This window comes from Lethenteron reissneri, chromosome 9, assembly GCF_015708825.2.
Source record: "Lethenteron reissneri isolate LAM-NWPU_2019-01 chromosome 9, ASM1570882v1, whole genome shotgun sequence".
Lineage (NCBI taxonomy): Eukaryota > Metazoa > Chordata > Hyperoartia > Petromyzontiformes > Petromyzontidae > Lethenteron > Lethenteron reissneri.
Genome location: NC_083787.1, coordinates 8,840,543 through 8,864,388, shown reverse-complemented (window position 1 = coordinate 8,864,388; position 23,846 = coordinate 8,840,543). Strand labels below are relative to the sequence as shown.

The following is a 23,846-nucleotide window of genomic DNA, read 5'->3' as shown; positions in this document are numbered from 1 at the left end:
CACTCCCACCCACCTCGAGCCCGAGGTGCTTCACCTGCTCCTGCCCCCACCCACGTGACGAGCTGTGTGTGTGACGTATTGATCACTCTGGGTGTACGTGACGTATTGATCACTCTGGGTGTGCGTGATGTATTGATCACACAGGGTGTACGTGATGTATTGATCACTCTGGGGTGCGAGTAGCGGTTCTTTGATGTCGTCTGATGGCCGAGTGGCTCCCTGTAAAGGAGCTTCTGAGCTCAATGGGGTTGTATTTACCCTTCTGATTCTGGATTCCTCAAAGCCAGGAGGTGCCGGTGTTTGTATCTCGAATGCGGTGTCTTAACGCCTGGACGCCCACGCCGTTCCAACAGCGCTCGCCAAAAGCAGCGTTCCTCCGGATCTGCCCGTGCGATCCTTGGGACGGTGACCGGAGCAGCAGCAGCAGCAAGCAGCAAGCAGCAGCAGCAAGCAGCATCAGCAAGCAGCAGCAGCAAGCAGCAGCAGCAAGCAGCAGTAAGCAGCAGCAGCAAGCAGCAGCAAGCAGCAGCAGCAGCAAGCAGCAGTAAGCAGCAGCAGCAAGCAGCAGCAGCAAGCAGCAGCAGCAAGCAGCAGCAGCAAGCAGCAGCAAGGGCCCTTTAGCGGTGGCGAACGTCTCCGTCCAGCGTTGGGTCGCCGCGCGTAAGGCGCGCCAGTCGAAGCAGTGATGTTGCGATCGCAGTTGTGGAAACGAGACCAGTGGCCCTGGTGAGTGGGGATGGGACGAAGGAGAGGGCTCCGGGGGTGGCGAGAGGAGGAAAGGCGTGTCCCGCAACTGTTATAGATGCAGAGGCGCGGTGGCAGCGGTAGAATCAACAGCGGCGGCCGTAGAAGCACCGGTGGGTGGCTCTTCAACCTGCGCAAGAGAGCGAGACACACAGAGACAGGTAGACAGAGAGAGACACAGAGAGACAGAGAGAGAGACAAAGAGAGAGACAGAGAGAGATACCCGTCGGAGGCCGTCGGACTGCGAGAAGGGTTGCGTGCAGAACGAGAGAGAGCGAGAGAGTGAGCGAGAGGTGGGGAGTTACATAAAGCAAAGTTATAAAAAAAAAATTACGAAATGATGAACGAAGCAAAGTGCCGACTACACCGAGCATCTTCTTGTTTCCACTGATCGTAAAAAAAAAAGAGACAGAGAGAGAGACAGAGAGAGAGAGACAGAGAGAGGGACACAGAGAGACAGAGAGACACAGAGAGACACAAAGAGAGAGAGACACAGAGAGAGAGACAGAGAGAGACAGAGGGCGGCGGGGGATTTCTCGGTCCATGCGGCAGACGGAGCAGGGGAAGCTTCCTCGCCTCGTGAAGGTTCGTGCCTAAACGCGGCATCCCATCGCCCCCCCCACACACCAACCCCACTCGCTCGCTCGCTGTGAGTAACGTTTACCCTGCCACACACGCAAAACAAGACAACGATTCCCCGTATAGCCTTGACAGACCGTTGGGGCGAGTGCTGTGAGTTAGCGAGCACTTATGATGACCGGCACGCTACACTCCCTAGTGGCGATGCATACACACCGCGCCAGGTATGTCATTTGAGGCTGAGTCGACCTAGTGGAGGCCCCAGGACCGTCTCAGATTATTATCGTCACTGGGTGTTGGCCGTGCGCGGGGAGATTCGAACTCCCCACATCACGCAACACAACACAACGCGGTTACGACGATGTACGTACGTTGAACTTCTTTCGCACCGTACGTAGCCAAGCGCGTGATGATCAATGCCAAGCCTCGCGCAGTGCGGGGACGACCCCTCACGCCCTGCCATCGTCACACCAAGCGCAGCGCACCGCCCGCTTGCGCCAATCCATTGCTGGATTGAGGGCCTGTTCATCTTGACCATACTTCACCACGCCGGTTCATAGCCGGTTGGTGAATGCGGTGAGCATAGAAGTACAGCGCCACATTTGACCTTGCTGCTGCTGCTGCACTCTGCGGCGTGACACGCAGAGCAGCAGCGAGCCTATAGCACCTGGCAGAGGTGATAACAACAATAAAATAAACACTCAACGCATTCGTCAATGACGCCGCGTGCGTGCGGCCTTGAAACGGGAAAAAAGTAAACTGTAGGAGACGTTTCCGGCAGTGGCCCTTTGCAGCACACAGAGAGGCCGGAGCGGTCGTTGTGCAGTCCTACGGGGTGCACCACAGAGAATCGTGCCGTGGATGCCTACCGTGTCAACCCAAACGGTACCCCGCATTCTTGTGCAGGGAAATTGAGTTTTCAGGTCCGTTTGGCGTACAGCAAAAAAAACGTACATTTTTTTGTGTTTCTCCCTTGTGATGGGACTGTGTAGGATGAACGTTGAGATTTCTAAGGGCACGGGGTGACCATTGAGGTCTGAGTTAGTCGCTAATAAGGTAGGGGGCACTGATAAGGGGTTGACTGCCATGTGGAAGTGTTGTCCATCCAGCAGTGCAAGTGGCTTCACCGCGGCCGATCGGCTGGGCGCGTGTGGTGGGGTAAAGTGTGGGCACTCCTACCTCCAACAAGAATGCCTCGCCAGCGTGGAAGAGTAGGCTAAATACCCCCCCCCCCCCCCAGATTTACCTCTCGTGGAGGTCCTAGCAAGGAATTGCAGGGCTTCGCCTTATTTACCTCTGGACGGTGGAACTGGCGACGTTTTGATGCACAGTCCAGCAGAGTGCGATCACCGGTGTATCTCTCTTCTAGTATGAGGAAGACGCATTGGGGAGCCGTGCACTTTTAAATCATCCAGATTAAAAACGCATTTCTTTATAAACGCTTTGTGTTTAGTTTGATCTTCCCCCCGCACCTCCGATAAAGCACGAAGTACGGTGCGAAAGAAGTTCAACATATGGGTACATACAAACTTACTGCACATGTTCTCCCCCCCTTCAATCGCCAAGCTTCACGTCGCCGCAACTGAAGTTGAACGCCGGCAGTATAGCGAAGAGGTGTGTTTGTGGCACAGAGGTGCAGGAGTTGATTGTTGTGCCATGAGGTTTCCTGGCCTTGAGCGGTGACGGCCGCGTTCACGTTCGCACGGCCACGTCGGTGTTGATAAAGGCATTTGTCAACAAGGGAACTTTCCTACGTGTAAATATTCGCCTTGATATATCACGCGAAGGCAAGTGTTGTTATCAATTGAGACTCAAGATATTTTGGGGCGTTGTTGTGACACGTGCTGGAGAGAGAGATGGAGCTGATGCGGTACGAGAGGACGTGGAGCTGAGTGGACTTGCCGAAGACCGATGCCATCGGTGTCAGAATTGGCCTCTATGGAGGAGGCTCGTGAAGGACGCTGCTGCTGGGCAGTTGGAGACAGTCGCCCTCCAACAACAACGGAGGGTGGAGGAGCGACGTTCACAACAACGAGCGGAGCACCGGGTGGATAAAAGGCAGCAAGTTGGCACAGTAGAGGGTACAGATGGTGCATCTACCAGTCGTCTCAGTCGGCCAACCCATGGCATCTGGGTCTGTCCCGAGACCTCCTGTGAGCGAGCCTTCGACACTTCACATGGCCTCAAAGTGCACCTAGCCGGGCACAGGCACCGTGGTGATGTCACGTCACTTATCACCGAATGGCGAGTATTGGTATTGGAGTGCCAAACTGATTGCCAAACAGTTTGTAACAAATTGCCATGTTTTGTTTATATTACAACCCTTACTAATTGTCTGTGGCGGGTTTAACGACACATTTTTATTCACGCGGTCAAACTCTCAAAAGAACCTCATGGATAATAGTGGTTGCGAAAGTCTACGTGTTAAACTATGTTGCACCCCTTTCGCACCGTACGTAGCCAACCGTGCTAATCGGATAGATTTTGTAAAGTTCCCCATGACGAGAAGATGGGTCGCACAGCAGGTGGAGACGTTTTAGGCAGTCTTTATTCGCACCGGTACAGCAGCGCACAAGAAGACTACGTGAAATTTCGATTTAAAGCTTTCGTGACTGCAGGGATTCATCTTCTTGGTTCTTTCGGTAAAGTCACGTAGAAGGGAAATAATAAAATATATGCTGCCAAGCGTGGTGGTGCCCATTCAGACGCTGTCTTTCCGACAGACCTGTTCTTCACCTGAGGACGGCTGCTTGCGTTGTGGCCGAAACGTCGTAAGAATTATTTTATTAAGTCTTTATTTTATTATTTTATTATTTCCCTTCTACGTGACTTTACCGAAAGAACCAAGAAGAAGACTACGTTAACGATGCGAAATGCAACGACAAAGTTACGAGAAACGGCCACCGTTGATATCGCTGGATTCTGGCACGATCTTCGATGTGCAGCAACGCCTCCCATCCAGCCACAATCGCCTCCTTTGATGCTCTTCTTGCAGCAGCTCCCAGGCAGCAGCAGCAGCAGGAGCAGCGCGTAAACCTCGCGCACAACGACGCTTATTCAGGCTAATTTTCACGGTAGAGTGTACGAAGGAAATACTCCTCGGGGACTCTGACACTGCTAAAGCATCGACGGCAGCGGAGGTAATGCGGGGATCGCCCAATGTTGCTCGTCAAAGAAAGATCTCCGTTGTGTGCCGTGCACTCTGAAGTTGCTGCCGCTCGTGAGATTGTGTGGCTCTAAGTCAAAGCCATTGTGGATTTTTTTAACTTCTGAGCACAACACTGCTTTTTAAAAATTAAACCATTTAAATTTACGCGATATATTTTGCCATACCGTAGAGAAATGCAATTTCCACCACAGAGCTGTAACCAAGTGATAAGTATAAGGTTTAATAATATTTTTTACTAAATAGTTTGCCTTGATGTTTTGACGTCTTATTTTTTTTTTTGGGGGGGGGGGGGGGTCTGTGTTGACTCACGCAGGCATCCAATCTCAGAAAAAAACAACATGAAGGCCGCGTTTCTGCCCAAGTCTGCCGAGTCGTCGCTCACTGCCGAGATGCTGCTCGTGGCCTCGGCACTCTGCCTCCTGCTCGTCTACGTGACCGTGAGGAGGTGGAGCTCCAACCGACCGTCGCCGAAAGGGAAACCCATCCCTGGGCCAACCCCGTGGCCCATCGTCGGCAACATGCCGCAGGTCGGCCTCAACCCGCACGAGACGCTCACGCAGATGAGGGATCGCTACGGCGACGTCTTCCTCATCCGCCTGGGCTCCGTCCCCGTGGTGGTGATCTCCGGCCTGGACACCACGAAGCGGGCGCTGGTCAAGCACGGCGACGCGTTCGCGGGGCGGCCGGCGTTCTACACGCTGGGGCTCATCGGCGGAGGCAACACGCTCTCCTTCTCCCCCCAGTACGACGACGTCTGGAAGGCGCGCAAGAAGCTGGCGCGCAACGCGCTGCGTAAATTCTGCGCGGCGCCCTCGGGGGCTCCGCCGTTCCCGTGCCTCCTGGAGCGTCACGTGTGCGAGGAGGCGGCCGAGCTGGTGCAGGTGTGTCGCGGCGGGGACCCGGCCGGCTTCGACCCCGTGCCCTCCGTCACGTGCGCCGTCGCGAACGTGATGTGCGCGCTCGTGTTCGGCAAGCGCTACCGGCACGGGGACCCCACCTCTTGCGCGTCGTGGAGTTCAACAGGGACATCTCGCAGCTGACGGGCGCGGGGAGCCTGCTCGACTTCTTCCCCGTCCTGCGCTACCTCCCCAACCCGTCCTTGAAGGCGTTTAAAGCCATCACCGGCAGGCTGCAGGCTTTCATGGAGGGAAACATCAAGGAGCATTACGGCACCTACCAGAAGGTTTGATGATGGAGAGACACTCTGACGTTGATGAACGTTGTCAAGTGTAACATCCTCGTTGCTTAGCCCGAGTTTCACGCCCCCCCCCCCCCCCCCCTGAAGTCCATATTTTCTCCACACAGACACTATAACAGGTCTCAGCATGGTTTGGATAACTGTCAAGAGCAATTGGATGTCAAGGATTATTACCCGAATTGTATTGTTGATCATGACTGTTAATATTAGGTTCCATTGCTGTATTTTGCCCCCAATATGAGGGACGTGTTAAGCTGAACATTTGGCTAAATAAGTAATATTTAAAAAATACTTTTTAAAAACAAGCTTTAATGAAATGTACCGTACTCGTAATGGCAGAACTCCACGACTCCAGGAAGTGGCCCCGAAGCTTGCCATAACGTAAGTTCCCGTGGTGATTTACAGCCAACATTAGTTGAGCGTGGACAATTAGACCCAAGCCGAAACATAACATATAAAAAGGATTGTTTAAAAATATATATATATTTTATTTTTAATGATAGAATATGGTATTGTCATCAGTATGACATAATGTATACAAGTTTGCAGTTGATACGACATTGGGAAGTGGGTTAAAATTAAGTTGCAAGATTTGAGGATACGACAGAGTGAATTAAATAAAAGCGTGTAGTAATAATGAAAACGCTGAGGCTCGTTGGCTGTGCCCACAGATTCCCTGGCTTCACTTTCACGGCCGTTTCCGCATACTGCGTCGGATGGGAGTCAATCATTGCGACGACGATCGCTATCCGATACGCTGGGGGAGGGAGTCACCGAGCATACGAATGCGGCGTTGACCCAACGTGGACGACCGCGTAAAAACGCGGAAACTATAAATTCGACAGCCGCTCGACCGCTGACGAGAATTGGCCGGTCTGTGTGCGCGCGCGTTTCTTCCCCGTGTCGCAGGATCACGTGCGGGACATCACGGACTCGTTCATCAGCCTGTGTGCGGAGCGCAACGACGACAAGATCATGGCTGGGTTAAGTGACGAGCAGGTGGTCGCCACGGTCATGGATATTTTTGCCGCAGGTGACCACGCGTGCGAGTGGGAAACGCCGCGCGTGCGAGTTGTACACCGCCAACCAGGCAAAGGTTCATCTTCTTGGTTCTTTCGGTAAAGTTACATAGAAGGGAAGTAATAAAATAATAAAAATTAAACATAATAAAATAATTCTCACGACGTTTCATCCACAACGCAAGCAAGCTGCTGCTTGCGTTGTGGCCGAAACGTCGTGATAATTATTTTATTATGTTTTATTTTTATTATTTTATTACTTCTACGTGACTTTACCGAAACGTCGTGAGAATTATTTTATTATGTTTTATTTTTATTATTTTATTACTTCCCTTCTACGTGACTCTACCGAAAGAACCAAGAAGATGAATCCCTGCAGTCACGAAAGCTTTAAATCGAAATCAGGCAAAGGTGATCATCTATCGTTCGCCGCGTTGCACAAACAACGACCGGGCGCGCACTCTCACGGCCCGGCTCGCCGATCGATGGAGAATAGTGGCAGGGGAGAAAGCCATTCGATGGGCAAGTCACAGTGGCAGGTGGAATGCTGCCTCAGCATCACCCTCTCCGAACAACATTGACGTGGATCGGTGCACAACACGTCCGCTGTTGTTAATGTTTCCTTTCGAGGTCTGGGGAGTGTCACTGTTGACGAATGTGTTAAGTTCTCTGAGCACTCTGCTCTAGTTTACTTCACACCTTACACCTCGCCGTGTGTGTGTATATCTTACCTCGATTTGAAGCTTTCGTGACTGCACAAATCCATACTCTTTGGTTCTTTCGGTAAAGGCACGTAGGTAGAAACAAGTATAACCCTAAAAACTAAGTTTTTCACTATAAATCCTTTATATGCGTGGCGGCTAGAGTCCTCTCGTCCTCTGGCTTGAGATGGCTGCCACCTATGGGTCAGATGATTGCATGGCACCATTAAGCAATTGGTAATTAAATATAATATTTTTGTCATAAAAAGTGCACAATTTTGGAAAATACATTTCACGAACATTAATTGTCACGCACAATGAGTCTGTGTGCAAAATATCAGCTCGATTGGATCACGGGAAGTGGGTTAAAAAACGACCGAAAGATTTGCACGATCGTAAGCAAGCAAGCAAGCGCGCAAGTGAACTTAATATAAAGGATTTTAAAATATCATAGATGACAACGTTTTGATTGCAGCTGCCGACGTCAGCAGTCCTCTGCTGCTGTGTTTGTTTCACACCTGATGACGGTTGCTTGTGTTGCTAACGAAACGTCGTGATCTATTATATTTTTTCTACCTACGTGACTTTACCGAAAGAACCAAAGAGTTTATCTTACCTGTCAACCTATACGGTTTACATGTGTAATGCGGGCGTAAATGGGCGGGGCGGATATGACGATCCAAGAGGGAGGAGTCAGGGTGACGTGGGGGAGAAGTTATAGCGGGGAGACAGGAAGCTATCTGGGTCAGTCGGGGGAGTGAAGGGTGGTGAACACGTTGGGTGGTCGCCGTGCCTCAGCCTGGTGGCTGAGGGGCTCATGACGGCGCCAGCCAGCGGGGTGGAAGAGAGAGTGGAGGATTGAGGTTGGAGATGGCGAGATAGCCACAGAGGCCACGAAGGGCAGAGGTAGGAAGTGGCGAGATAGCCACAGAGGCCACGAAGGGCTGAGGTAGGAAGTGGCGAGATAGCCACAGAGGCCACGAAGGGCTGAGGTAGGAAATGGCAAGATAGCCATAGAGGCCACGAAGGGCTGACGTTGGGAGGTGGCTAGATCGCCACGCACGGAGGAACAGGGAGCAGCGATGGAGCTGCTGTGGGGGGAGCCGGAGGGCTGCACCAAGAGCCTGCAGCGGAGCTGCAGGAGCGTGGAAGGCTACGGGAGCGAAGGCAGATGTGGGGCTGCCAGGGAGAGAGTCTCAGGAGGAGTGCCGTGTGGGAAGGAGAACGCGAACCCCAAATAAAGGACACGGAGTCAGCGAGAAGCGTCTGAGTCCTTTTATTACACATGTATTCTTGTACAGGAAAACTGAGAAATATCAGGTCCATACGGCGTACGTCCGTCTCAAAATGTTTGTGTTTCTCCCTTGCGATGGGACTTTGTAGGATGAACGTTGAGATGTATAAGGGGCAGGGGTGACCAATAAGGTCTGCATTGGTTGTAATAAGGTAGTCACTGAAAAGGGGTTGACAGGTATGCCATATATACTGTAAAATCTGTTAAGGTCTTTCCTGAAAGAGAGAATTAACTCAATTGTGGTTGGCTCTCTTGGGTGCAGGTTTCCATCCGTCGTTTATTGAGGCCGCTCCGTTTGGCTGACAGAGCTAATAAGGCAGGCACTGATAAGGGGTTGACAGGTATGGTATATCTTTGTGTACGTAACGGTAATGCCCAATGTGCGTCCCCTGTGTGCCGCACAGGTTTTGACACGATCATTGCTGGCATCATGTGGTCCCTCATTTACCTGTGCATCTACCCCGACATTCAGAAGAAGCTACAGAAGGAGATCGGTGAGAGGCTCTTTGATCGCTCGTCTCATCATCTCACGTGGTCGAGGAGTGGAGGACAAATGATTGTATGAGGACAGCATCTTCCAAGGAACATCCTCGGACATTGAATGCAACTGTGTGTCCCACTTTCTTCAAACAAAATGTGTTCCGCGCTGTGTTCATGAGATAAATTGAAGCGCTCGTGTGATAGATCCGAGGGTTCGTGCAGGAAGATCAAAGGGCTCGTATGATAGATCGAAGGGTTCGTGGTAGATCGAAGGGATCTTGCGGTAGATCGAAGGGTTAGTTTGGTAGATCGAAGGGCTCGTGCGGTAGATCGAAGGGTTAGTGTGGTAGATCAAAGGGCTCGTGTGATAGATTGAAGGGCTCGTGTGATAGATCTAAGGGTTCATGGTAGATCTAAGGGCATGGTGCGGTAGATCGAAGGGCTCATGTGATAGATTGAAGGGTTAGTGTAGTAGATCGAAGGGCTCGTGTGGAAGTACGAAGGGCTCGTGCGGTAGATCGAAGGGCTCGTGCGGTAGATCGACGGGTTAGTGTAGTAGATCGAAGGGCTCGTGTGGAAGTACGAAGGGCTCGTGCGGTAGATCGAAGGGCTCGTGCGGTAGATCGACGGGTTAGTGTAGTAGATCGAAGGGCTCGTGTGGAAGTACGAAGGGCTCGTGCGGTAGATCGAAGGGCTCGTGCGGTAGATCGACGGGTTAGTGTAGTAGATCGAAGGGCTCGTGTGGAAGTACGAAGGGCTCGTGCGGTAGATCGAAGGGCTCGTGTGGTAGATCGACGGGTTAGTGTAGTAGATTGAAGGGCTCGTGTGGAAGTACGAAGGGCTCGTGCGGTAGATCGAAGGATGTGTCTCTGGGCGACTTTTTTCCAGTCACTTATTCTTGCCAAATGAAGCACACAACAGCAGCCGGAGTCTCGTTCCACTGCCGGTGATGATCGTGCAAAAAGTTACGCGTGTGAGAGAAGGGAGCTTGTGTGTGTGTGTGTTGAACTTCTTTCGCACCGTACGTAGCCAAGCGTGCTCATTTGAGGTGCGGGGGGAGTTTGCATCCCGCTGTACGTCGGTGCGGTTCCCTGTCTGGCGCTCGGCAACTTGGCAGCAGGAAATCCCAACTTCGAAATGAACCATTTTGGTCACGTTGCTTACTGCGCAGCTCGTCGTAAATAGAACTTCAGCTCTTTGATTATCTTGACTGCGGGGATCTCCTTGAAGTTGCTCGATGTGGCATCAAGCGAAACGTCGCGTATCCAATCGCTGCTTAATTGGTTCTGAGGGTTGTCCTTCAGCTCACACCAGTGGGCTAACTCAAACGACATTGATCAGGCGCTTCGTTAAATGCTTGTACCGCACACCAGCGTGACGATCTAAGTTGCTCCGCTATGCCGCGTGCTTGAGGGTCTTACGCCTGAAATTAGTCTCGATTGTTTCGAGGTTTATCCCAAAAAAATAAATTTAAAAAGCGTGGATCAGTTCAATTCCCGTTTTACACTTCGCATGATTGACAGCGACGACATGGCATCCATTGCTGCCGCAGAAGCCGTATTTGCATTAGTGACCGGGCGTGGGATTTTTTAATGCGAACGTGAATGTTCCTTGCTGTTGCTCTTCTGCCCCCCCCACACCCCATGCGTTCCGAGCGAACGGCAGCACAACAGTCGCGCCGTGTTTGTGCGTGCGCGTTTCCCCGTCAGATGAGAAGATCGGCGGGAACCGAGCACCTGTCTCGAGCGACCGCAGCAGCTTGCGTCAGCTGGAGGCCTTCATCACGGAAATGTTCCGCCACTCCTCCTACTTGCCATTCACCATACCGCACTGGTATGGTGAACGTTCCGCCACTCCTCCTACTTGACGTTCACCATACCGCACAGGTATGGTGAACGTTCCGCCACTCCTCCTACTTGCCGTTCACCATACCGCACAGGTGCCGGCGTGAGCGCGCGAGTCGGTGCAGGGTGGCGTGGCGGGCGACGCTTGTGCACCTTTCTGTGTGCTTGTTCTGTGAGTGAGTGGTGAGTGAGTGACTTGATTGTGAGTGAGTGCGTGGCGTTTGCTCCAACAGTCTGTTAAGGCTCCATGGGTGGTCTTTGGAGTTTGGGGAGCGGTGGCGCAGCGGTTGGCGCTCTGCGCTATGAACCCGGCAACCCGAGTTTGATTCTCGCTCGCGGCCAACATCAGTGACGGTTATTCCAACCGGTCCTGGAGTTCTCCTACGTTGGCACAGCCTCAAACGAGTCCCCTGGAGCGTTGCGTAAACACCGCCACTGAGGAGACAAAGGCGTGGTGGTGGCCACCCAGCCCCTCGTGTGCCATGTCGGCCTTCATAGGTGCTCGCTAACAGCACTTGCCCAAAAAGTCTATTAAAGCTGCAGTGACATCGCAGGATGTCAATGTGCAGTGCCGGCCCGAGAGAGGCATGGCGTGCGGTGTAACGACATCGCAGATACCACCGTAGTCTGGGTGTAGTACCGGCCCTAGAGGGGCCCGGTGAGCACTGATTGATAGCTCGAGATGGCACCACGCTTTGCGTGCAGTGCCACCCCTACAGGACAGGGTGTGTGGGTGCCGGCCGAGGAATGAGGTTACTCAAGGCCATGGCACTCTAGTTGACCCGGGAGGACACGTGACCGGTCTACAAAGGGGCCCCAAGTGGGGGCTAGAGGTGGTCACGTGGTTGGGACCCAGATCCTTCCCGAGGATTCTGGAAAGTGGTCGTGGCCAAGGGCGGAGCCAGCCACGCCGCAGAGAATCTCAGCCGGGTCCCGTGAAGGACCAGGGTTGTTGTTCATCCTGGAAGAAACCCTTCATCTACATTCTCTGTTCAACGAGTCTCCAACACGTGGACCTGGACCCAAGCTGTTGGTCCCGGTCCATAGTAGCAGTTACGTTGTAACTAGTGTAGTTAGCCTGGTGGTCACCACCTGGTTAACTACACCAGTTACGTTGTAACTAGTGTAGTTAGCCTGGTGGTCACCACCCGGTTAACTACACCAGTTACGATGTAATAATATAGTTAGCCTGGTCGTCACCACCATAGGTTGTTATTCTGTTAAGGAGAAAGTTACTCCATGTGTTGGAGTTAAATAAATGTGTTGCCTCCAAGTGTACGTCTGCGACTCAGTTGAACTCACTACAAAGCTATAAAGGGGTTTATATCGTATGTGGAGTGTGTATGTTCTCCCCCTGTTCTGCATGGGTTTCGTCCGGGTTCTCCTGTTAAGTTCCCTAGCGAGACACACACACTTATAATGTGACTGTTATTGGCCAAATGTCCCAATGCTGAAAACATACCTGCATTTAGGATCACACAGCAGCAGCCTCACACTGTACTGTGAAATCCTGGCAGGACACTCCTGAAAAAGAGTCTTGAGACTCAGTGAGGCTTTCCTGGGTAAACTAGTGTGATAATGTATAAGAGTAAAAATGCAACCTATGAAGTATTAATAACAATGCCCTTTTACCGTCACGGCCTTGCAAACATGAACTTTAGCTCAATGATTACGTGCTAAAACTTCTTCTGAAATGGTTAACACACGCAGTGTGATGGAACATCCAGAACCTAACCTGGATGTTCCCGTCACGAGGATCGCATTTGTGCTTTTCGCCTTTTTGCAGCACGACGCAAGACGTGGTGCTGGACGGCTTCTTCATTCCGCGGGACACGTGCGTGTTCATCAACCAGTACCAGATCAACCACGACCCGTACGTACGCCTGTGAAGTGTCGTTGAAGACGCGTGGACAACGGGGTAAGGCACACGTATTTATTTATACAAAGGGCTTACAGTACTAGAGGGATGTATCGGCCCCCTCACCCGTACAACTGGGAATTCACCCCTAGCTAGCCTTCCTAGCTGAGTCCTCCGCTAACGGGCTAGGGGAGGCTGTCTGGCCCGACACTGGTTAGTCGGGCTACGGTACCCGGAATCCCAGAGGTCTGACTCTGGTTCCGGGACCACGCCACTGGCTCCAGCCTGCACTGCCCTTACAAGGGCGGCGTCCCAGGGGGAGTCCAGGGCCTATCTGGCTGGTCTTCTCTCTTCTCTTCTACTCTAAGACTGAGCCCCGAGCTCTCTGGCTCAACCCTTTTTATACCCCGTTAGAGGATCGAAACCCCCCTCACGCCGTCCAGTACGGACGTCGTTGCGGGCACCACCCCGTGTGCTCACGGAGACCCCGCCCACTGTGTCTGTTTTCCATTAGCCCCTATGTAAACAGCCCTACACAAACAGACCCTCTGTAACAGCCCTACATCACCCCCCCCTGTACAGCTCGCAGCCGTCCCGGCTGCAACAACTTTCAATAAAGGTTATTCAACCCCTGGATCCCCGCGTGTGCCTTAAAAAAAACGTTTTTAACGCTAACTTGAAGGAACCAACAGTAACAACAACAACAACGACAATGACAACAACAAAACCCTCAACCCCGAAAGGGAACAATCCGACGCACCCCCCCCCGAATAAATACGGATACCGTAAGAACGCTATATACAATTTGTAGCGAAGCCACAATGCACACCAATGGGCAGGGGACACCCCCCCCCCCACACAACACACAATGAACACAACATATATATACAAATCTTGCGGTTCCTCAACAGTCTGCGCATTTTTGCGCGTGTCCTTGCGGTTTCACAACAGTTTGCGCATTTTTGCGCGTGTCCTTGCGGCGGGCCCCTCACACGGGGGAACCCCGGGTGGCGGACCGTCAGGTGGCAATCGTCCGTCCGGGAGCGGGGCCTCCTCTGATGCCTCGTGACTGTTGGTATCCCCAGAAGGGGTGGTCGGGCGTGAGCCCGTCAGTCTCGATGCACCTGGAGGTGGCACGGCCGGCAAGGCATTAGGTGAGCGCGGTGGGGACGGACCTAGTGAGTCGGTCGACCCCCCACACGTCTGGCCACGCATGTGTGAAGTGGGTTTGTGTGCCGCGACGAAAGGTTTCAACCGAGAGGGGTGCACGAACCATCGCCGCTTCCCCCAACGAATGCGCACGCACTGTGGTCGCAGGACCTCGACCACTTCCACAGGCCCCCGCCACGGTCGCGCCAGCTTTGGGGAGGTAGCCAGGGGTACTTGGGGACAGTGCAACCATGCCCTGTCCCCCGGTTTCCACTGTATGACATGCGCTCGACCCAACCTGAGGCGCTCGTTCGCCTTTTGACGGAGGTCCGAGTTTAACCTCGCAGCATCCCGTGCCTCTGTTAACTTAGCCAAATTAAATTTGACGTGGTCAGCCAATTTTGTTTTACCTTGCTGGTCGGGGATCTGCAGCTGGGCGCAAACAGGCGGGTCGGGTTCGCGACCGTACATAAGGTAAAAGGGGGAAAACCCCGTAGCTGCATGGGGTGCCATCCGATATGCCGCCAAGACCCCCTGAATATGCAGGTCCCAATCAGTCTGGGAATCTGAGACCTGCTGTGCCATCATTGACGAAATGGTGCGATGCAGGCGCTCGACCATTCCGTCAGTCTGTGGGTGATACGGGGAGGTCCGAATTTTCTTTGTGCCTAAGAGGTCACAGACTTGTTTAAGTAATTTGCTGGAAAAATTTTTACCCTGGTCGGTCAGCAGCCGTTCCGGGGCACCTTTGTCCAGGACGTAACCCTGAACAAAGGCGTCCACGATGGCTGCTGCCGACTGGTTGGCAAGGGGCCAGGCCATGGGCCAGCGCGTAAAATACTCGACACCTGTCAGCAAATACTTATTGCCCCTGGGGGTGGCGGGAAATGGGCCCAAGATGTCCAGTGCAACCAGCTCATTTATTCTGGACACCTTGATCGATTGTAAAGGCGGGTTAGACTCCCGCGCCGGCGGTTTCCGCTGCGCACACCGCGGGCATGAACTCAGAAGATCCCCCACATCCTTTGTCATACCAGGCCAAAAAAAATCTAGCTGTATTAGTGCGAGGGTCTTTAGAGTCCCCAGATGTAACAGGCGCTCATGCGCGGCCCACACCACTTTGCCTCGCAACTCCGAAGGGACGACCAGCCGATGTCGCTGTGATTTTGCGTCCCAGTGCATGAGCAGACCCTGTACCATTTCCCATGCACCCGAATCACCTTTCACCCGGCCAGCACCCCCGACGCGACGACGCCACCCGAGGAGGGAGGTGTCCTCCATTTGGAGGCGCCCCCACTCAGTGACGGGCAACCCCAACAGGGAATCCCTTCCCTGTTGTTCGATAGAATTATCAGCCAGTGGCTCGTCATCGTCGGTGGCTGCCAGGATCGGGACCGATGCGTCCCCTGAAGGTCTGCAACGTCCCGACCCCAGGAGGCATGCACATTCCGAGGCGGTTGGCATGCGGGACAGAGCGTCCGCGTTGGTATGGCGAACGCCCTTACGGTAAGTGGTCTCAAAATCAAAATCCTGGAGAACCTCCAACCATCGAGACAACTGTCCCGATGGTTGCTGAACTCGCAGGGCATACTGTAGTGCCGCATGATCTGTGCGGACGGTGAAATGCCGACCGTACAGATATGGGCGGTATTGTTGGATGAAAAAAACAATTGCCAACAGTTCTCTACGGGTAACACAATATCTCTGCTCCGCAGGAGACAACACCCGACTACCGTATGCGACCACCCGTTCAACGCCATCAACCACCTGGGAAAGCACACCCCCAATACCCGTGTTGCTCGCATCGGTGTCGAGCAAAAAGGGTTTCGAAAAATCAGGGTAGATCAAGGGAGGGGCTTTCACCAGGGCGTCCCGAAGGGAGCGGAACGCAGCCTCCTCCTCTTGACCCCAGTGGAAACGAACCCCTTTAGATGTTAGAGCGTGCAGGGGTTTTGCAATTGTTGCAAAATCAGCAACAAACCGTCGATAATACGACGCGAACCCAATAAAACTCCTGACCTCTCCCACTGTAGTGGGAGTCGGCCAGGAGCTGACACACTGCGTTTTGGCGGGATCGGTAGCAATACCCGAGCGTCCCACGATGTGCCCCAAATAACGCACCGAATCACGCAACAAATGGCATTTTTGGGGCTTAAATTTCAAATTAGCAGCCCGCATCTTTAGGAAAACTGCCCGCAACCTCTGGAGATGGTCATCAAAAGTTTTACTAAAGACGATAACGTCATCCAAATAAATGAGGCACGACTCCCATTGCAGTCCAGCCAAAACCAATTCCATCAAACGCTGGAAAGTTGCCGGCGCTGAGTGCAAGCCCATCGGCAACCTGTTGAATTGAAACAAGCCGTGCGGTGTACGAAAAGCAGTTTTAGGCTTAGACTCATCATCCAGAGGAAGCTGCCAGAATCCCGAAAGTAAATCGAGTGTGGAAAAGAATCGCGCTCCCGCCAAAGCGTCAAGCGATTCATCCATCCGAGGGAGCGGGTATGCGTCGGCAACCGAAATTTTATTAAGACGCCGGAAGTCAACGCAAAACCGCAACGAACCGTCCTGCTTTTTAACCAGGACGATCGGCGCTCCCCAAGGGCTGGTGGAAGGAGAAATGATGTCCGCGGCTAACATGTCATCAACAGCCGATTTGACATGTTCCTTTTCGGCGGGACTCAACCGAAACGGATTTTGGCGAATTGGCGCGCTGTCACCCGTGTCAATATGGTGACGCAGCAAGTGAGTGCAGCCCAAATCATATTTATCTCGACTAAAAACGTCGGAAAATTCTCGCAATAGCGTTTTAAGTTGTTGACGCTCTGAATCGGACAGGTCCGTCGATCCCGCACAAAGCGCCTCGAGCCACCCTTCATCGCTGTCCGAACGCGGTCGCGACGCAGGGACAGTGTTGACGGAATTTACGGCGGGCTCCTCACACGGCACCGGCGTTGCGTGAGCAAGCACGGTCCCCTGTGGGAGCACCACCGTCTGCGAGCCCACGTTTAGGACCGCGATGAAGGGTTCACTATCCCCTCTCACTATGGTCTGGGCCGGTAGTAAATCAGGTCCACTAACCCCGGCCCTAGACGGTCCCAACAGTACCCCTTGCGCCCCGGCACCCTTAACGAGGGGCCGCCGAAGCTTCAAGGGCACCAACATTTGCGTTCCCGGAGGAACGCGTACCGTTCTCTCCACGAACGCCGGCACCGTCGCGAACGCCGTCCGAGTCGCAACTGGTGATGGCAGGAACGCCATGCGTCTGCCCGATGGAAGCTCTATGCACCCCTGGTCGATCAAAATTACAATCGGCATTTTGGCCAGGAAGTCCGTCCCCAGCAGGCACGGAACCGCCAGCGAGGACGAAACAAAAATCGGCCCAGACAATTTAATTTCCCCAATACAAATTTGGGCACGAATTTGTCCGATGATGCCAAGTGAGCCCCCGTTAGCCGCATAGAATGGTACGTTAACAGGCATCAAAGGACGGCTCCGGACAGGGAGAATATTGTAAATTAATTCCGAAATAATAGTTGCCGATGCCCCCGTATCGACCAGGATGCGCACTTCCACCCCGTCGATATATCCTACAACGGCCGACGACCCCAACGATGCGGCAACCACACGATCGGCCAGCACGGACCACTGGCCGGGTTCGATATGGGTACCCGGAGTGGTGCGTGGTGGTGCGATGGTGCGTGATACCGGCCCCCCTCTCGTCGCGGTGTTTGAGTGCGTGACGGGTGTGTGTGTGGGCCAAACGTGTGGGGTGCCGCGACTCGCCGGTTTTTGACGGTGGAGCTTGGGATGAGGCCCGTCGTCCCGGTGAGGTGTCGTCCCGCGCTGACGAGGAGAGCGGCACCCCGAGGCGACGTGGCCCCGGACGCCGCAGTTATAACACCGCGGGAGCGATGTCGGAGGTGACGAGTGGTCGGAACGGCCTGACCCGTCCTGGCCCGGCCGTGCACTCGTCGCCTGTTGCCGTCGGTGGTCGACGGCGTAGAGTTCCTCCGTCGGAAGGGTGGCTGCAGCCACCGCACGCCCCGCCGATGCCCTGCTGGCTTTGCGTCGAAGCGACAGGAGGTTTGCGTGGAGGAGCCGCGCCGCCTGGAGCGATGTCATTTCCGCGTCCTCCTGTGCGACGACAGCGATGTCTAGATCGTCGGCCAGGAGGAGTATCTTCTCCGTTACCATAGCGTCGATGCCGTCGTCATCCATCCGGGGGAAGGCCGACTTGGCCATCGCCAGGAGGCTCGTTCGGTACGCTAGGGGCGACTCCTTCTCTCCCCGCTTGCGGTCGTAGAACTCTTGTCTGCATTCCGCCGACGGTCCGTAGACCCCTCCCAGCAGCTGCAGCGCCATCGGTAACGTGGAGCGCCTTTCCTTGGGTGCCGATGTTAGGGCGGCAAGCGCGTCGCCGTCCAGGAGCGCCGGCAGGGCGCTGAGAGCTTCTTCGTCCGTCCATTTAGCCATCTCCTGGTGGGCGAGGAAGCGTCTTTAAAAGCCGCTCCAGTCGCCCTCTGCGCCCACGAATTCTTTAAGCGGGGGCAGCCTTTGGTGTAGCGCAGCGGCTGCCGTGGAGTCCCGTGGACTGCTGCCTCCCCGACTCGGCTGCGTCTCGGCGCGAATGGCAGATGGCATCGCCTGTCGCAGCTTTGATGACGCGCCCTCCTCCGTCGTTGATGCAGCAGCCCCAGCGCGGGCGATGTCGGACCCCAGGTTGAGGTTGGCCACGCCCCTAGCGGTCGCTGCGTCGATGGCGGGAATTTCAAAATTTAAATCTTCAGAAATGGCGGGAAGACGCTCCACACGCCGGTTCCTCTCGCCCCGCGGTGGACCACCAGCCGCCAGCCGTGTGATGTCCCCCAGCGCAGCGGCAGCGGCGTAGAGCAGTTCCGCCAGCCTCTCATGAGCCAGCCTCAGGTCGTCTCCCCGCTGCTCCTCTTCATGGCGATGCTCCGGTAAGCCCGCATCCGGCCCCGGCTGCACGTCGTCTAGTAGAGCCATCTCGGGCTCGGCAATTTCGGCGGCGTCCTCCGCCCGCTGTTCCCTGGCTCGAGCTGTTTGGCGCGTGTCCATGTTCTTGGTACTTCTGACGCCAGATGAAGTGTCGTTGAAGACGCGTGGACAACGGGGTAAGGCACACGTATTTATTTATACAAAGGGCTTACAGTACTAGAGGGATGTATCGGCCCCCTCACCCGTACAACTGGGAATTCACCCCTAGCTAGCCTTCCTAGCTGAGTCCTCCGCTAACGGGCTAGGGGAGGCTGTCTGGCCCGACACTGGTTAGTCGGGCTACGGTACCCGGAATCCCAGAGGTCTGACTCTGGTTCCGGGACCACGCCACTGGCTCCAGCCTGCACTGCCCTTACAAGGGCGGCGTCCCAGGGGGAGTCCAGGGCCTATCTGGCTGGTCTTCTCTCTTCTCTTCTACTCTAAGACTGAGCCCCGAGCTCTCTGGCTCAACCCTTTTTATACCCCGTTAGAGGATCGAAACCCCCCTCACGCCGTCCAGTACGGACGTCGTTGCGGGCACCACCCCGTGTGCTCACGGAGACCCCGCCCACTGTGTCTGTTTTCCATTAGCCCCTATGTAAACAGCCCTACACAAACAGACCCTCTGTAACAGCCCTACACCTGCATTGACGCGACGGCACAGGGCAGCGCGCCGACGCACACCGGGGTGCCGTGTCGCATGTGTAGACTTTTTATTTTACCAGGTAAGGCCCACTGAGCTATATAGCTCTTTTTCAGAAGCGACCTGGCCGCAAATGAAAGCTCAACGAAGTGGCTTGTCACGTGGACATTTATAGCAGTAGCCAAATACTCTAAACGCACCTTGATTCAAAATTTAGAGGGTAAAAAACCAGAGGACCCGGACAAAATTGCACGTGACCACAGGGAGAGAGAGACACGCAAACTCCAAATACACAGCAGCAGGCGTCAGGGCCGGGATCGAACCCACGACCTCCTGTGTACTAGGCGAGGGAGACACCGGTGGGGCGACCCTCCACCGTATCTCACCGTATACACCGCGTGGCGAGCGTATGCCCAGCGGTGCGTGCGTGTGCACACACGCACGCGTAGGCTGTGGTAGCCACGGCCAGGGGCGCGTCTCCCTGCTTCTGTGACGTCTCTGCGTTTGTCTCCGCCACCCTCTCACCAAAAATGCACTCTCTCCCGCAACTCTCTCTCCCCGTAACTCGCTCCTTATTCACTACACCCCCCCCCCTTCATCCGCTTGCTACTCTTTTGCCAACCTGTGTGGTTTTGTTCAACCCCTCATCCACCTACCGAGTCTTCCGATGTCCCTGTCCCAGTCGCCCGACTTCCCATCGGAATCTCCACACCACTGGGGCGGTGACATGGCCCAGCGGTAGCATGCTCGCTGCTCGTTGCAGAGGTCCAGGGTTGTAATCGGGCAGGTGGCCCTGGTTAGTACTGCAGGTTTATTAGCGGTAAGATATAATGCTATCTGCTTCACAGTGGACTTTTAAAGATTCCTGACGTCGTCCGAAAAGAATAGGCCATTGTGTGCTGGCATAATGGCCCAAAGTAGCATAATTTTAATTACCCGCATAATACTAATTACGCACACACAACCCCTAGTTCAAGTTCAAGTTCATTTATTAGGTATAGCCCTGTGAGCCATTCGGCTCTTGAATTGGGTGCAACCGCAATAGTGGCAGATTCACACCCACTTGCAGACCAGATGCAGCCACCTTCCACACGGGGACAGCTGCCACTAGGGGTGCCTTTTGAAAGTATTGAGATGAGTTGTGCGTCGCTTATGTCATCTTAAGTGCTCCGAAATGCTCTGGTGTGAACGGCGCTCTATCAAAAACAAACAATTATTGATTATTACCGTCGCTGGAGTAGAATCGTGTGCTTGTGAAGTATGGGAATTGACGGCAGGAACTTCTTGACGGGAACACACTTTTTATTAAATCTTTACGTGTCAAAATACAACGTGTAGTCTCCTTTCTTCCGACTTCACACTCCACTACTCTCGTGTAAACTCTAGGCCTCTGGCTACACACGAAACCCTTCACTCGTGTAGACCCTACGCCTCTGGCTACACAATACACTCGACTCGTGTAGACCCTATGTCCCTGGCTACACAATACACTCGACTCGTGTAGACCCTATGTCCCTGGCTACACAATACACTCGACTCGTGTAGACCCTATGTCCCTGGCTACACAATACACTGCATTCGGCTCGTGTAGACCTTACGCCTATGGCTACACACACTACACTCGCCTCTGGGTTACACAGAGTCCCGGTCCCGTTAGGACAGCGGGACTAGGTACCGCAGGGCCCTAGGTCTTCATCCCCGTCTTCATTCTTCGCTGGTTACACACTGCCCTCACGCCTGTGTGCATCCCCTTTTATAGCCCCTGCTCACGAGAGGCGGAGCTGATGCGTACTTCAACGTGAGCATCGCTCCTTAATGAACCAATCACGACGCACTCTCTCTACGATCCGTTTTCCCCAGCGCGTGTTAACACTCCTCCACCAATCACACCGCGCTGCCACCCGATCACTCCCTCTCAGCACGTCACCGGTCCACAGCCAATCAGTACCCCGTAACCCACGACCCCGCGCTGACCCCTGATCCTCCACCGTCAGCGCACGTCACCACCTACACAGCCAATCATTACGCGCTGGCATACGATCTCTAATCCCAGCGCATATCACCTCTACACTTGTACTAACACTGTTGTCTTGCGCAGGACTATTTGGACAAATCCCGAGAGCTTCGATCCGAGCCGTTTCTTGTCGAGCGAAAGCGGCGAAGTGAACAAGGAGCTGACGGAGAAAGTGCAGATCTTCGGTCTTGGCAAGCGCCGGTGTCTCGGAGATACGGTGGCTCAGCAAGAGCTCTTCATCTTCCTCTCGACGCTGCTACAGAACCTCTCCACTACATCTCCACCGGGGCTGCCAAAGCCGGACCCCACCCCGATCTACTCCCTTGTGCTGAAGCCCGCTCGCTACAAAGTGTGCATCACCCCGAGGGTCTGAGACACCTCTCCGGAGTTTACCGTCGGAAACGGCGAGCAGAACAGGCTGTGAATGCACATTCTTCTATATAAAAGAAACATATATTTCCTTCCTCAATGTTAAGATCATTTCCATTCATGACCAAGAAATTTTGAAGCTATGTTAATCTGGGACATGACTGCAGAACCGCTTACACAGTTATAGGTAATCGTGCAAGCTAAGACTTGTCATCACTTCGGTTTAATAAAGGAGTTAAGACGATAAGCCACATAAAGTTAAGAGAGAACTGGGGGTGGTCAGGATCATTCACACGTCGATTGTCAAAGTGAAATAAATTTTACTTAAAATAATACGGCATAATTAATTACATGAACAATTTCATGTTAATAACATTAATGAATATAATACACATTCAAAATATATACCTACCTCAGCAACAGACTGGTTAAAGTGCACGGAGTGATTATGTCACGGCGGTCATGTTGCATGGAGATGTTTTCCGGGCAGCTGATTGGCCGGCGCAGTAGAAGTGATTACATAATCCCTAGCAACTCCTGCCACGCCTCTAAATTGCCAATCGTGCTAAGGCTCGCATATTTCCTTCGAATTTGTTTGTGTTTTGCCGTACAACATTTTGCATCATTCTACAATTTCTGCCTGCCCGATTTTATCAGCAAATTTCTGTACTCATGCCCCTGGTGTAGAACCCCACCGTTATTGATGGCATCTGGAACATGTTCCAGTGTGCATATTGCTGAAGAATCTGGTCACCAACTATTGTGCTTTAGTTTGTGTCCCCGAGCAAAAAAGAGCATATGGTCATATAGTTCATCCCCGTGCAAGTCAGAGCAGGTATTAATGTTCATTGGTTAGCCATGACAGAACAACAATCATTCAAGCACATCGTCGATCAGAATAGATTCTTATGTAAACAGCACATGCATCAAATCGTGCATTCAGAAAATATGATTTACGGTGAATGAAAATGATATACAAAGGCCGATGGGATGATTGAGGCAGTACAGGCAAGTCGGGTAAGACAGACAAGACAAATTAATCGATTATTCGATCAAATGAGACAAATCTCCACGTCCGTGGGGAGTCGCATAATCGCGATGGGGTGAATCGTCAGCAAGGCCTCGTCAATGTGCGGTAGCGGGGTAACCGTTCTTGCAGCATCCGTGGTGAGCAGCGGTGGGCCGCTTCCACTTCACCGATTGTAATATTACTGGTAGGAACCACCTGGTTCCACCAGCCCACAGGGGATTGTTGTGTCCGTCCGTCCGTCTTGCATCCAAAAATGGGAGGGGTCGGGCTGGGTGGAGAGGGGAGGGTGGGGAGGGGCTGGGTGGGGAGGGTGGGGCTGGGTTTTGAGGGGCTGGTCACCCCGTGGTGCCCTTATAAAACTCAACGTTTAACCTACTCACGCCGGCTTGTGCCCGCCCTCGCAGTCGGGCATATTTGCGGAATACACCACGCCGCCGTTGACCCTGGCCATTGACCGAGCAACCCAACGTTCCTACCAGCTCCCTCCGCAGGAAGGTGTTGCACGCACACTCATATATGCATGGCCCATCAATAAGGCGTTAAGTTGCTGCTTGTGTGAATGTATAAACTGCTTACGTGACGTTGACGACGGGATAATTAAACACGAGGACGGGCAGAGGTTGCTGTTGCTGAGATGAATACCTCTCCTCTGAGTGACAGTCAAAATCACCGTCGTTATTTTCACTTGTAACCTTTTGTAATTCACAAGGTTATTCCATCATTACAACACTAGAGGACGTAAATAGTTTTCTCT

At 53.4% G+C, this 23,846-nt stretch overlaps 1 protein-coding gene across 1 annotated transcript; it reads left to right on the top strand.

Annotated features, from left to right (window-relative positions):
• The first annotated feature begins 922 nt into the window (after positions 1–922).
• On the top strand, positions 923–23,343 carry LOC133339527 (cytochrome P450 1A1-like). The gene is given in 8 exon segments (XM_061547634.1): positions 923–1,329; positions 4,806–5,479; positions 5,482–5,675; positions 6,600–6,723; positions 9,109–9,198; positions 10,894–11,017; positions 12,815–12,901; positions 21,778–23,343. Coding segments are annotated over 7 exon segments (1,557 nt in total). The 5' UTR covers positions 923–1,329; positions 4,806–4,830; the 3' UTR covers positions 22,067–23,343.
• Positions 23,344–23,846: the final 503 nt, after the last annotated feature.